The following is a 14,153-nucleotide window of genomic DNA, read 5'->3' as shown; positions in this document are numbered from 1 at the left end:
GCTTTTACAAAAAAGTTTAAAGCTATCATTTTTATGGCATTTCGCTATTTAAAGTTAATAATTGTATCCCGATTGAGGTGAGAAAGATGGTTTAGCTGGTCGAAAACTTGATGCTGATGATCCTTGATTGTATGAACCTTGACTATATGAACCTTGGTTGTATGCTCCTTGATCATAAGCTCCTGATGCATAACCACCACGAGCAGCAGCAGCGGCTTGAGCGGCAGCATTTTGTTGAATGGATCTATGAAAATAAAATTCTCTTAAAACTTGCTCAGTGAAAACTAAACTTCAAACTTACTTTAAGATGGCTTCTGGGATTGGTGGAGGGGTTGGTAAATGAGCTCCTTGGGGTTGGAAACCATTTTCATCAGCGGTGTATGTAAGTTGGATTAAGTTTCCTTGTTCGTCTGTGTAAGAGAATCCACCTTGTACAGCAATAGCTTCAGCTTCTGAGCCAACATTTTTCAATGCACCTTGTTCTTCAGCTTTAATTCCATTAGCAGTTTCATAGCTGTATCTGTAGCTTCCATCACCATTGTTTTCATTTGAGTATGATAAGATTGGAATATCATTATTTGGGTTTCTTGGTTGTGGGGCGAATCTAGCACCACCAAAAGCACTAGCAACAATCCCAGCGCCGGCACCAATACCAATACCAGCACCTGGAGCACCATAAACAGGTGCAATAATACCAGCGGATGCACCGGCAGATTGACTAGCACCCCTTGGTGGTAAATAATTGTTTTGTAAACGTCCAGCTGAACAAACAGCGACTAAGCAGGCCACGAAGAACTGTAAATCACAAACCATTGGCATTTTAATTTTCTTTCTTTTCTTAAGTTTTTGTAGTTCGTTTTGCTTTTTGAACTCATTCGTACTTAGTGGCCCTAGACTATTGATATTATTATATATACAGACTATTTGTTGATCAACATAAACTGAATAAGTCTTTCATATCACCAATATCTTTTGGATTGAATTTTGAGTATCTACCCTTGGATATGAGATATCCTTTAATTATTGTCCTTTTAAACTTGATGTCTCTTAGTATAAGATAAAAAAAACTGTGAAAATTTTGGTATTTTAGTATAAGATAAAAAAAACTGTGAATGTTTTGAGACCACCACGGTCTTTATGGCATAGTTATTATTATCTCATAAGTAATTTGCAACTTTCAGTTCTCGATGCATTTTTATGCTCGAAATAAGGTTAGATTTGCGTAAATTTTAGAAAATCTATTGTATTGCGGCCAGTTTTATCTATTTAACTTTTGCGTTGCCTTAAAGGCCCTCTTATAAGAGATACTTATTTTTTTCACTTAAATGAAGATCACTTCATCAAGTGATCATGTCGTTTGAGAGATGGGCTTTCTAAAGTACCTGATGTCCTTACTTTCCTCATAAAATTTGAAGAAAAGGATCCCTGTAAGATTGATGTTATTTATATCATTAATAAGTTTACAGAGGCCAGGAAGTATATCAGTTATGATCCTTAGACAACTTTCCCAAGTTACTAATGCTCTGAAGTCTTTTCCCATGAAAAGCCATTAATCAAAGCCTTTAAAAGGTCTTGGGCATTAGAGTTTATCCAAAGTGGTTGGATGGTGTACCATCTCTTCTTTTTCGTTATGTACTCCAAGAAATAGTTCTCGGTCGTTTATTACATGCATATATTTTGGCTAATTTGTCAGTCTCTGTGTTCCCATTGATTCTTGAGTATTCGGAAACCCAGCCAATAACAATTTTTTTATGTTTATCAAAATTATTAAGTGATACGGTGCACTCGAAAACAGTTTTGAAGTTTATTTCCGGTAAATTTAGCGCTAAGAGGTCAGAAAATGTTAATTGCTTTTTCTTATTGTTTGTCAAAAAGTCACTAAATTAAACGAAATTGCTTTTTATTTGATATTATTAAGCACTTTAAAGTAGCAAGTATTAACAACTTTTGTGTTATGCTTTTAGAATAGACACAGCTCAAGTGAACATTAAGTCCAAATATAGCTAATACTCAATTCTTACTTTCATTCAACAATAATTATTATACAATCAAATTTTCACTTACCACTTTCATTTTGAATTAATCCAAAAAAAATTTAAAAATCACAAAAAATATTTATTTGTTGCTTGCTAATAAGCTCTTATTATTTTGAGTTATTGGATGCACTCTGATTTAAACCGAAGAAGATATTCAGTTTATATACCCATAATTTTTAGATCATCGAAGTAGGTATTTACCAATAAATTTTTTTATTACACATTTTGGTCCACATATGTAATGTACTTTAATTTATTTAGAGTAGGGAGGTGAAGAAAATAATTGTAACAACCGTCCATCCAATATGCAAAATATAAATATTTATGATATATATGTATATCTACTGTTAGATGCACGGTAAGGTGTGTGTGTTACCATTTATGTAAATTTTAATCATTTGTAGATAGACTTACACTTACACATTCGGATTAAATATCCAGTAATTATTTAATAATTACAAGATTTATCTCATCTTCAATAACACCAGCATTTTTTTTTATAAATAAAAACTTGTTACATTTTTTTACCTCTATGCTTGCTTGTTATAATTATGAGAACTGTTTATGCACAACATTTAGTATGGACGTAATCAGTATTGAAAAAAGTATATTCATAGTGTAAAAAACTAAGAATTACATAATCAACTACAATGGACTAAATGGTACAAAATAATTTTTATTGTTACATAGAATTTAATGTAAAGAAGGACACTTATTATTAGAACCACGCTATTTTTTTTCAAAATTTTACATAACATTTGGAAATTGAATTGTAATTTATAATCCTCCCAATTTAAATAACAGCGTTTTCTTGACTTTATATATATACTAGCTGATTCCCACCCGCTTCGCTGGGCACACTAAATTTCAAAAATTTCATGAAGCAAAATCGTAGAGTCAAAAAGTGATCGTAGAAATGAATATTATGAATCGGAATTTGAAGGTAATTTAAAAACAGATGGTATGAGGGACAGTACGGTATTGTACCTCTGTTTTCAAACTTATCTACCTTCCAATAAACGGAAACATACGAACAATACCAAAAGGTAGTACTCTTGGTATATTATTTAGTTTTTCGAACCTCTATTGTTTGTAACAACGGGATTATTGCTGTTTGTTTTTCAAAATACAATAAAGCGAAACGGAAGTTGAGGTTCGGATATTTGGAAATGAAACACCTAGGAGTAAAAGAAGGCTACAAAAGATCACAAATGCCAAAAATTTGTTATCAACGAATAAAATTCTGTATCTCTCTCAAAACTACCCACTTGCTAGGTACAAATAATGCTCATATGAAAGAGTTTTTAAGGCGAATACAGCGGATTTTGTATCCAAAAATTATAAAAAACCCATCTTTTAAAGCATTGGAATTTCGCGAAAAAAATCGCCAGTCTCTCTGAATTTAACATTTTTTGTGTGAATAAAGATGATTTATTTTAATCCGGCTGTTCAAGTTGCATTAAGGCTCGATTTAAAAATTCGAGATGTTTATGAGCGAAATATTTTCTAACCACATTCAATTTCAACAGATTCTAGTGACGGCTGGATATGATAAAACTATAAGGAATAACAATCCCTTATGTTCTACTTGAACTTTCTTAAAAATTAACCTAATTTGTGCAGAATTTTATGATGATTAGTTTCGTACCTATGCAAAATTGCAAAGTCTTGATGGTTTTGGGCTGAATTAAAACTGGTTTTAATTCATCGTATCTGGTTTTTATAATGTCGGGTAACTATGAAATTGAGAGTGGGTTGTTGTAAAATTGAATTCAAATTTGAATTAAATTGAATTTAAATTTTTCAATCTAATAGTACCTAGCTAATCGAATATTTCCAGCTTTCAAATTACTATTTTATTTTAAATATAGAGGTGGTATGGCGTGTTCATAAAATACTTATAGTAATTATGGAAAATTATTATCATATATTGATTACATAAAATAATTATTTAGATCAATTTACTGAATATTGATGAACATCATTTATAATAATATAGGCATGACCTTATTTTAACACCTTATTGTATTGTGTTTAAGGTAAACTACATGAAATTCTTATTAAAATTTGATTTAAGATGAAGATTTATTTATAACATAGGCCGGAAACAGTATAATTGTTTTTTTTAAGTATTTCATTTTAATTATTATTATTTATCATGCATTGTCTCAAATATCACATTGCATGGTTTTATTTACCATGCATTGCATTGTCTCAAATATTGTTTGTTTTAGATTAGGGAATTAACGCTGAACTTGGGGAGTAGATGTCTTTTGAGAGACCAAACTAATATCGAGGAACTATTTTGGCTTTCCGAAATAAGTAAATCACCTATCAGGGATGTTAATTATGGAATTCAAGTTTTATAAAAGCTATAATTACATTCAAGCATATTAATTTTCTTCAGATCAGGGCCTATTCTTTTGCAAATGGTACCAAATTTTAATCAAATATATAACTATAAATCAAGGTTAATAAGAGATTTTTTTCAATTCTACCTAATAATTTATTCCGTCACGAGGCCATTAGAATGACAATTTAAGTGTAAATGAGATTAATTTTACATTTAAAAATGACTACTTTTATATATCTGCTGAGGTGGGCATCTCACGCCTGTGAGATGCGGATATCTCAGTACTTACATTGGGAAGCTCTGGAGTTCTGGGAATAATTCGAATACTTTCAAAGGGGTACCTTCAAAAATTAATCATGACCCAATTTTATCGAAATAATAATATACTTTCTTTCAATTAATTTGAATTACGACAATTTTTTAAGTAGCATTTCTTCTGAAAGTATTCGAATTTGGAAAAAATATTTCAAATTTTAAGAGTTTATATTTTGATGAGAAAACAATTTTCAAATTTAAAATGTTCTTTTATTTCTTAGCTGTTGGAAACTTGAGTCAACAATGGTTAAATAATTACGAAGGCCAAGGTCAATTTTAATTCCAGGCATCGATATCCTTCACTTAACAATATTTTTGTCCTAACCAGATTTTTATAGCTGGTGTATGTTAGGAGATTTTTGAATGTATCGGTAAAAATGACGCACCTAGTATCAAATTCTAAAAAATGTACGAGTAATGTGATTTTAGTTGGCATATTTTATTTTATCGTATACAGTCATTTGGAAATCAGTATTTTGAATTTTTAAATATTAATCTTTGTAATTTAATAAAACCGATGTTTATGGTATTAACAAATCTTGTAATACTAATGTATTATACCTATACTTGTTTTTAACATATATAAAAGATTCATAGCGTTAATCTATTATACGTTACATATGTCAAATTGATATATTTTGATATGAAAATATCATTTCAAACTTGTTTTAAAAATCTAATTGATTTACTAATAATTTTATTGAATACAAATTATTTAATTTCGATACGATTAAAATATAATATTTTTAATCGAAACAGCCTAATTTAAAATTGATTGGAAAATAATCGATTGGTGCCATTAATTTGAGTACTAATTTATTATAGTGCCAGCTAATGAAAAATGCCGTCCATGGTCCAAAAGTGTACCGCTTCTCTTAAATTTGAATTTAGATCTAGATTTGCCATTTCTCCCAAATTTTTAAAGAATGTTTTGCCAAACTAAACGATTTGGTGCACACTACGGAATTTCGCACTGGTCGACTAGCATTATTTATTTCTGGAAAATAAATTCAGATCCGTTGCTTCTATGATTACAATGGTACCAACAACATAGATATGCTAAATTTCCTAATTTAAATTATTGTTGCCAATTTTAAGTTAGAGTTAAGAAGCTAAGTTTGGTTTCTCGGAGTCGGATAATTGTGTGAATTAACTCTGAAATAATCAACTTTTTGGAAAGTATGTCTGGTAAACGAGTTATCGAAGGCAGGACCGTGTGCAAGGGAGGGGCTTTGGGGGTCAAAGCCCCTCCCAGATACCAATACATATTTGAAGCTCGGTACCTTATTTGACTTTTTCTTTGAGTCGAGTACTGGAAAACCTTCATCTTGGCGAGGCTATCGAACTAGCTGATTCTGCGAAACATATTTTGCTTGAAAGAAGAGCAAATGTTGGAGAACAGTTCAGGAAAATTTTCGGAAGCCAAAGTTCACCTCATAAAAGACTCAACGCTCGAATATACAGACTTATACCGTTGAAGATTATAGATCGAATTTTGATTCATCGCAATATTTTATCAAACTTTGCTTTCTTTTTCTCAATAAAATGAAAAATTTTGATGAAAACTCTTGTTCGACTTTTTGAACTAGAATATCTAATTTTGCACGATGATTCCCGTGATATCTGGGTTGACGAAGTTTAACTTAGGCGAAAACACATTGACGAGCAGGTTACCAAAAATGCACTCGAAGTACTTCATATTTGCAAGAAAGATGTTTTTCCGAATATCTACTAAACGCTTCGCGTTCTGGCACTTTTACCTGCGTTTTCAAACGTCATCTCAAACCATATCTTACATCGACAATGTCTGAAGATCGGCTAAACGGTTTAGTCCTCGTTTAATATACTTCGCGGTGTAGAGATCGATGCGATTACAGAGTTTTGGAAAGTTTTTTTTGTACTTCGCAGAATTAACTCATTGAAAAACAGTGGCTGGCTGTCACATTTTGACCTAATTAAATATACTGTTATTAGAAAAAAGAATTTCTTGTTTGAACCCCTCCCATGCATAATTCCTGCGCACGGGCCTAATCGAAGGAAATCGGAGGAGTTTTTTGGGGAAATCGATGTGGCTTACGATTTACACATTATTGACTAATCTAAGACAAACATCAAATTATGTATTAAACGTAGAACCTAAATAAATTGAAAATAAGTTAGTAAACTGGATGAGCTATTTATTACCATTTCGTAGAATAATTCTACTAAACTATCTACTAGCTCTCCGTCCCATAAAAAGTCGGAAGAGAGTCAAAATCATTCGAAAAATTAAATGGCACCAGTAGAAATTTCACGAATAAATTAATTGATTGACAGCCCTGTACTAAAACCAAAATGAAGTATTGGTACATCCAGAGTCCAGATCACTATTTATTTTTTTTTTCAAACAATAATGTTCATCACATGGCATAGATTCATAGAACATTAACAAAATAAATAGAAAAATAAATATTCAATCCCTTTTGAACATGTGTAGGTAATATTTTATTGTTCTTACAGACCTGTCAGATTTTAAGTTGATTTTTTTAGATTCAATTTATACTTTACACAAGGTCAACGGGGATATTTCTGATTCATAACACGTGGAACTCTATTTATTAGGATTTGGGCATATCTGTGTCTGGAGGGGTCAAAGAAACAGTAAAGAACTGGAAGGCCATTTAAAACTCAACTCTTGCTCTGAATTGATAAAAAGTGGAGGAAAATTTTAAGTAAGAAAGATATTTTTTATAAAATAACAAACAACTTTGGTAACATTTTTTCGTCAATAATTTCGGTGGAAATCGAATGCAAACATTCATCGATATTAGTTTTTCGATTCGATTTCTACTGAATCTAATAAACCTGCAACAAATCTTTCCAACAAAAATTGTTTTTGTGTTTTTGTTGGAAAATGTATTTTCCAACAAAATACTGTTCATTTCAAATAACATTTGTATTTGTATACAAATATTATTTGAAATGTTTCTCTTTCTCTTACTATTACCATGAATTTAGCTTTGTTATTTTCCATAGAATAGCTTTCCCATTTTTCCTCTCTTTTATCAGTTCAGTGCATGAGGGGATTTTTAAACGATCTTACAATTCAAGGACTAATATGCGCTTCCACTTTCAAATAGCCACCATTTTCATTTCAGAAATTTTCCACAGAAACCATTCGTTGAAGAAACTTTCAATTGAAGTGTTCAAAATGGCTGACTTAGTAGATGTAGTTCCTTCGCCCCGATACACTTTGGCATTCACAATGACCTCCACTATAAGATAAAATTTAGTATGTTGGGATGTTTAGCAGAGGACTGACTTCAGAACACTTGAGGAATTTAAAAAAAAACCTTTTTTCGGGTTTACCCAATTCTGCATTCCCTCCAAATAGAACTAGAAATTTGAAAATTTGTATAGATTTGTTATTTAAAGATATATGCACTTCTACAGCCCCTTTTAATTGAACACTAGAAGGTGCGACATTTGTGTGTGATTCGAATTAAGGGCAAAGAAGTGTCCTTAATTCAAAATTTGTTGAATTAGCTATATTTAATGATTGGGACGTCAAGCAGTGTGTAGTTATGTAGCTTGTTTGTCGTTAAACAGACATACAGACAGACACAAAAGTGATCCTACAGGGATTTATTTTTTCACCGCATAATGGAACTCTAAAAATAAATTAATAATAATAATAAAACTATCGTTAAAATATATTTATTTTTTCTTGTTTTTTAAAATAACGATACATTATAATTTTTTTTACATATAAGTCAATTTAAATAGTTTACTTCATAGTTCGCAAATATTATGATGAACTTTCGATTTAATATCCTGTTCAAGTTATATGAAATATACTATATAAGAAAAGATGCATCACATGCAAAGAAATATGAAAAAAAATTCTAGCTCATACGTAAAAATTATAAATGGAATAAATATAAAATAAAGTTGGATGAAACTTATACCTAAAAAAATAATATTTTTTTCATATAATATTAAATTGCACTTCAATAAAAAAAATTTATATAGACCCAGTATTAATATCACGTTCTCCAAATCATTAAGCGTTTTGGAGAGAGTCATCAAAATATCATCATATACAAATCATCGTCCTTGAACAAAATGGCAGTCAGAGTGTTATAAAAAAAGCTTACTACCTACTTTTTTTAAATTATCATTTTTTAGAACAATTAAATATTTCATAATTCACTAAAAACAAGTTAAGACGAAACATAAAACAAAAAAGAAAATAAAAGTAAATTTCTTAAATAAAAATGGTGTCACATGAAATTAACAAAAAATTAGTAAATAAAAAAGTGCAAAAACTAAAGTAAATAACTAGTGCATTAAAAAAACAGAAAAAGAAGAGTTTTTTTATTAGAATAATGAAATATTTAAGAAATCACGATGAGAAAAATTAAATTAATTATTTACAAAATAATAATAATCGTTACAGCGATTTTTCGAAAAAGCTTTTTTTATGATCACTTAATATAATGTTTATTTTCTGTAATTGTAACCAGTTTGTGGAGAGAACGAGGGTCTGGATGGTCCTTGACCAGGTGCTCGGAATCCGCCTCCTGGGGCTCCACCACCTGGAGCTCCGTATGAAGGAGATGGACCTGAAGGACCCGATGGATATCCACCTCGTCCACTTGGACCACTTGGTGCACCACCACCGTATCCTCCTCCTTGTCCGCCACCAGCACCACCACCATAACCGCCTCCTTGGCCACCTCCAGCTGCTTCTTCCGCAGCATTTTGTTGAAGTGATCTAAAATTAAATTATTCGTAGTTAAAGCCTAAATTTCTATAATACTATGATTAAAGAGTTAATCGTAGTAAAACATCCTTAATAACATGAAAGTTATATTCTTTCAGCGCTTAGATTTTAAAATCCACATGCTACGGAATTATAACATGTGTTAAATAAGTACGACATCGGATAATATAGAAACAAATTTTTTCGAAAATTTGAATACCTTGAAAAAAAATTCCGGTATACATGAGGATACTATTACAAGCCAACACAGTAAACTAGTGCTAACCATTATTATTAATTTGCCATAAATACAGACTTAGCCAACAAAATCAATGATCAATCAAAGACCAAGGGAAGGCATCGGAACTTACTTACCGTCCTCTTGGGATCCCCATGAACATAAATTAGCGTTAGTTTATATAATAAATATCCAGCGTATGATGTCATTGATATAACAGGAATACAGAAAATTCCTGTGTGACTTTATGAATTAAATTTTTTCAGATGAGCTGTATAAGAAGTGACCCACTTCAAGAATTTTTGTTTAGAAGAAAGTTGTTCGACAGTTTAGGAAAAAGACTAATATGATGACGGGAATTAAGACTAATAGAGAAGATTGTAGCTCCATGTCTAGATTTAACGTACAAAATTTTCTCCTTCTAAGGTTATATAAAATATATATGATTTAAAAAAAAATTGAATTTCAGTGTTATTAGTTACTTCGGTTGATTTTTCTGTTATTTGTAAACTTACTTTAAGATAGCTTCTGGAATTGGTGGAGGAGTTGGTAAATGAGCTCCTTGTGGTTGGAAACCATTTTCATCAGCGGTATATGTAACTTCTATTAAGTTTCCTTGATCATCTGTATACGAATATGAACCTTGTACGGAAATTGATTCTCCATCTGGACCACCTGCATTTTTCAATGTTCCTTGTTCTTGAGCTTTGATGCCATTACCAGTTTCATAACTGTATCTGTAGTTTCCATCACCGGAGTTTTCATTTTCATATGAAATAATTGGAATATCAGCATTTGGATTACGTGGACCAGGCGCTCCTCCTCCAAAACCACCTCCCGCACCACCACCAAAACCGCCACCACCGCCGCCTCCTCGACCACCTAGAGCTCCATTTCCACCGGCACCACCACCAAAACCGCCACCACCTCCTCCTCCTCGACCACCTAAAGCTCCATTTCCACCTGGCCCTCCTGGTCCTCCTCGGCCGCCACCACCACCACCTCCCGCACTAGGAGGTCCATATACTGGTGGAGCAATTCCAGGACCACCACCCGCTCGACTTGCTCCTTGCGGTGGCAAATAATTATTTTCTAAACGTGCCGCTGAACACACGGTGGCAATAAACACTAGTAACAACTGTAAGCAAAAAATTTTGTTAAATTCTAATAAGTTTTGTTAATATTCATTGTTGAATTACTTCGTTATACGAGGTGAAGTTATTGGTTAAGGTAAAAAATTACAGTTTTTAAATTTCAATGGAAATACAGATTTTGAGTAGGTATGCCTCAATATATTTCGATCAATTTTGGCGTGATATCTATTCGTTAATTTGAATGTATTGAAGAATGAATGAATGTATCTCGCATAGCCTGAAAACCATTAGTTGTACTCTTCATCTTTTGACAAAATTCGGGGCTTAGGCAAAAGGCTGCTACCTTTTTCTTAATTATAAAGAAGTTTTGTGAAGTCCGCATAATAAGAGTTTTTATTTTTAACTTTTTAAGAAATTAAAAGTAAAATAATGAGTTTTAGATAATTTATGGTATTACTATTAAGTCATTAGAGCTTTGTTCATCAATAACATTATTTCAAAATAATGCCATGAATCAGATAGTCTTTGATAAAATACAATGTAATGATTGTTATCAGGTGTGCCGTTTTCAACGTATTTATTACATGGGCTACCTTTAGATAAAGTCTGTCTGTTTTTTTCTCTAAAAAACAAGATGGAAATATTCATTTTGAGCATCTCTGAATGCATTTCAATCCATTTCGGTATGATATCTATTCGTTAGTTTTGATATTTGACCGAATGAATATATCCCGTATAACATAAAAACTATTACGTGTCAGTACTACCTCTCCACTTAATATTGCTCACTTTCGCTGTATGAACCCAGTGCACAATAAAATAAATTTGTTACCAAAACTGCTGCAGCTGTATCATTTAGAATCATTATTAAGAGCATCATAATAAGTGGCTCATTATGTAGCTACGTCTCCGTTTTTATGCAAAATTTCAATGGCAACAGGTGCAACTACATTTAGGTACTATGGAAATTATTGGTCTAAGATGGTGAAATTAATTAACATGAATTATTATCAGGTGAAAGGTACATCGGGTTAAAAGCTTCTGGACAAATTGTTTGTTTACACTTTCTTTATATCACTGTACTGTATCAATGCGAGCATTAGAAGACATCCTTTATACAAAAAGCCATATTTAACGATATTAAAAAGAACAAAAAGTAATAAAATATATTCATTTGAAGATTTGGCAAAGGATTATCTGTATATCGGCCATCAAAAGTGTTTCATTCGGAAAATAGCAATCCAACTATTAAATGAAATAAAAATTAGTGCTACCAAAATTATTGGGCTAAATGGGAGGTATCTTAAAAAGATCATAAATTTGACTTAAACCACCAGGTTCATTTAACGTTCATTATGAGCTAGTAACTCATAAGCAACAAAGAACACTTCGAAAGTTGGGCGGTATAAAAAGCTAATTTTTCGAAAATCAAATAGATTCAATAGAAATTGAATTAAAAAATCTATTTGTAGATTTTAACATCATTTGTATATAATTTCTAATAATTTTAAGGAAATCTTAAATAACAAAATGTTAGAATAATCCAATACCTAGATTCCAACAAGAGTTAACAGAAAAACTAGTTATAAACGAAATTTTAAGATTCAGTTCTGATCATTTTATATTTCAAAAAATGTATACTTTTTTATTTAGTATAATCTCCTTACCATTCGGAATTGGAAGTGTAGGAGGTATATGTATATTATTACTCAAGCAAAATATTTTCTACCCTTATCTTCCTTATTCCTTTATTAAATTTCATGATTCACCCCTCATTTTCAAGCTGATTATCTAGGTTTGACGAAAAATGTACCGCATAGGAAAAACACGCTAAGCAACTTATTTGAACGAAAAAATATCATAAATTTAAATAATAAATTTATATTTTTACAGATATTCTCCTAACACTCAAGACATATAAAATTAGGTACTATTTTTAATACATGATCTCCTAATATAAATTTAAGAACTTTTTTTTCAACACTTTTCTACGAAAGTTGTTTTTAGCCACGGGTACCGGGTAGCCATACAGTAACTATGGGAGTGTAATTACTCACGGGTCGAGCTAGTAATGGGAATATATGGAAATGGAAATATATCTTTAAATTAACTATTTAAATTTTCGGTGTTTATATAACAATTAGAAAACAAAATAAAATAGGATCTTAAGCAGATAAAAAAAATAGTCAGCCGTCTAAAAGAATAAATTGCGTCTAGTTGAACAATTTCGTTTAGTGAAAAAGCAAGAGGTAAAATATTTAAAATTAGCCAAAATAACTGAAAATAACGAAATAAAAATTTACAAAAAAAGCAACCCAAATTATCAAAATAATAAATTTTTTTAATAATTTAAAGTTAATTTAATAAAAAATTAATTATGATTAACGAAAAAAATGTAGAACAAACAAAAATATTTAATTTAATAAAAATTATTTTAAGATAAATATTATGCAATTTCTTAGATTTAATATAACTATCAAATATTAAAAGTCTAGACAATTATGTTGATTTATAAGATTTTAATTCCAAATTTGAGCCACTCTTTAAAATACATTTCAAATATCTAGAAAGATCAGGATAAAAATTTTTCTCTGTCTGAAATTAATTTCTGTTTCCACTAAAAGTCTTATTTCAAGAGAAATATCGGTCATTGACATTTTTGTTATTTTATGTGATCATAGTAAGTGACTATACATTATATAATTCTACGTTGTCTATGACCAAACGGAATAAAATTTTGGCTGAAAAGTATAAAAATCCATAAATTTGAAACTAAAATATTGTCATAAATTAATTTTTTTTTTAAGTTTTAAAATTAAGACGTAATTTTTTTAAAATTGAGATTCAATAAATGATTTTTTTCACCACAATAGATTATTTTAATTTTTTTAATTGAAAATTATTAATTTTCACGAAGTAACAATCGATCACATATAGTTAAGATAAATTTTCACTTTTCGACATTTAATCAACAAAAAATTAAACTTACCACTTTCATAATGACGAAATTCCTAATTACTATCTTAAAAAAAAAAACTAAAAGTAATTTTGAAAATGTTATATTTTCATGAACTAAATAAAAAATTTTCTTTTTCAAAAATTTTTAAACCATTCACTAAATGAACTTATGTGTATTGACTTAAGTACTAAAAGATGATGTACTGATTTCAAATGAAGATGTACCCTTATTTATATACCATTTTTGAATTGAGATCATCTCACCTATTTTTACCTTATATACTTAAACCATAATATAGGTACATTTTTCTGCATAAAACACACATACATACATACAAAATGATTAACGAGAGTAAAAGAAAGAAGTCTCATCATATAGAGAAGGGGATTAAAACAAAACATCATCTTATATCCT

The 14,153-nt window shown here is 30.5% G+C and overlaps 1 protein-coding gene across 1 annotated transcript; it reads right to left on the bottom strand.

The window, feature by feature from the left end:
* Positions 1–13,914, bottom strand: LOC123306213 (pupal cuticle protein 36a-like). Its single transcript, XM_044888138.1, has 5 exons — positions 13,770–13,914; positions 10,202–10,824; positions 9,196–9,460; positions 302–795; positions 1–244 (listed from the first exon to the last, which is right to left on the bottom strand). The coding sequence occupies exons 1-5, from the start codon at positions 13,776–13,778 to the stop codon at positions 55–57; spliced, it is 1,581 nt and encodes a 526-aa protein (XP_044744073.1). The 5' UTR covers positions 13,779–13,914; the 3' UTR covers positions 1–54.
* Between the last annotated feature and the right edge of the window lie 239 nt (positions 13,915–14,153).

Source organism: Chrysoperla carnea, chromosome 1, assembly GCF_905475395.1.
Source record: "Chrysoperla carnea chromosome 1, inChrCarn1.1, whole genome shotgun sequence".
Taxonomy (NCBI): Eukaryota; Metazoa; Arthropoda; class Insecta; order Neuroptera; family Chrysopidae; genus Chrysoperla; species Chrysoperla carnea.
Note: the sequence above shows the minus strand (reverse complement) of the source record. Positions and strands in the feature narration are given on the sequence as shown.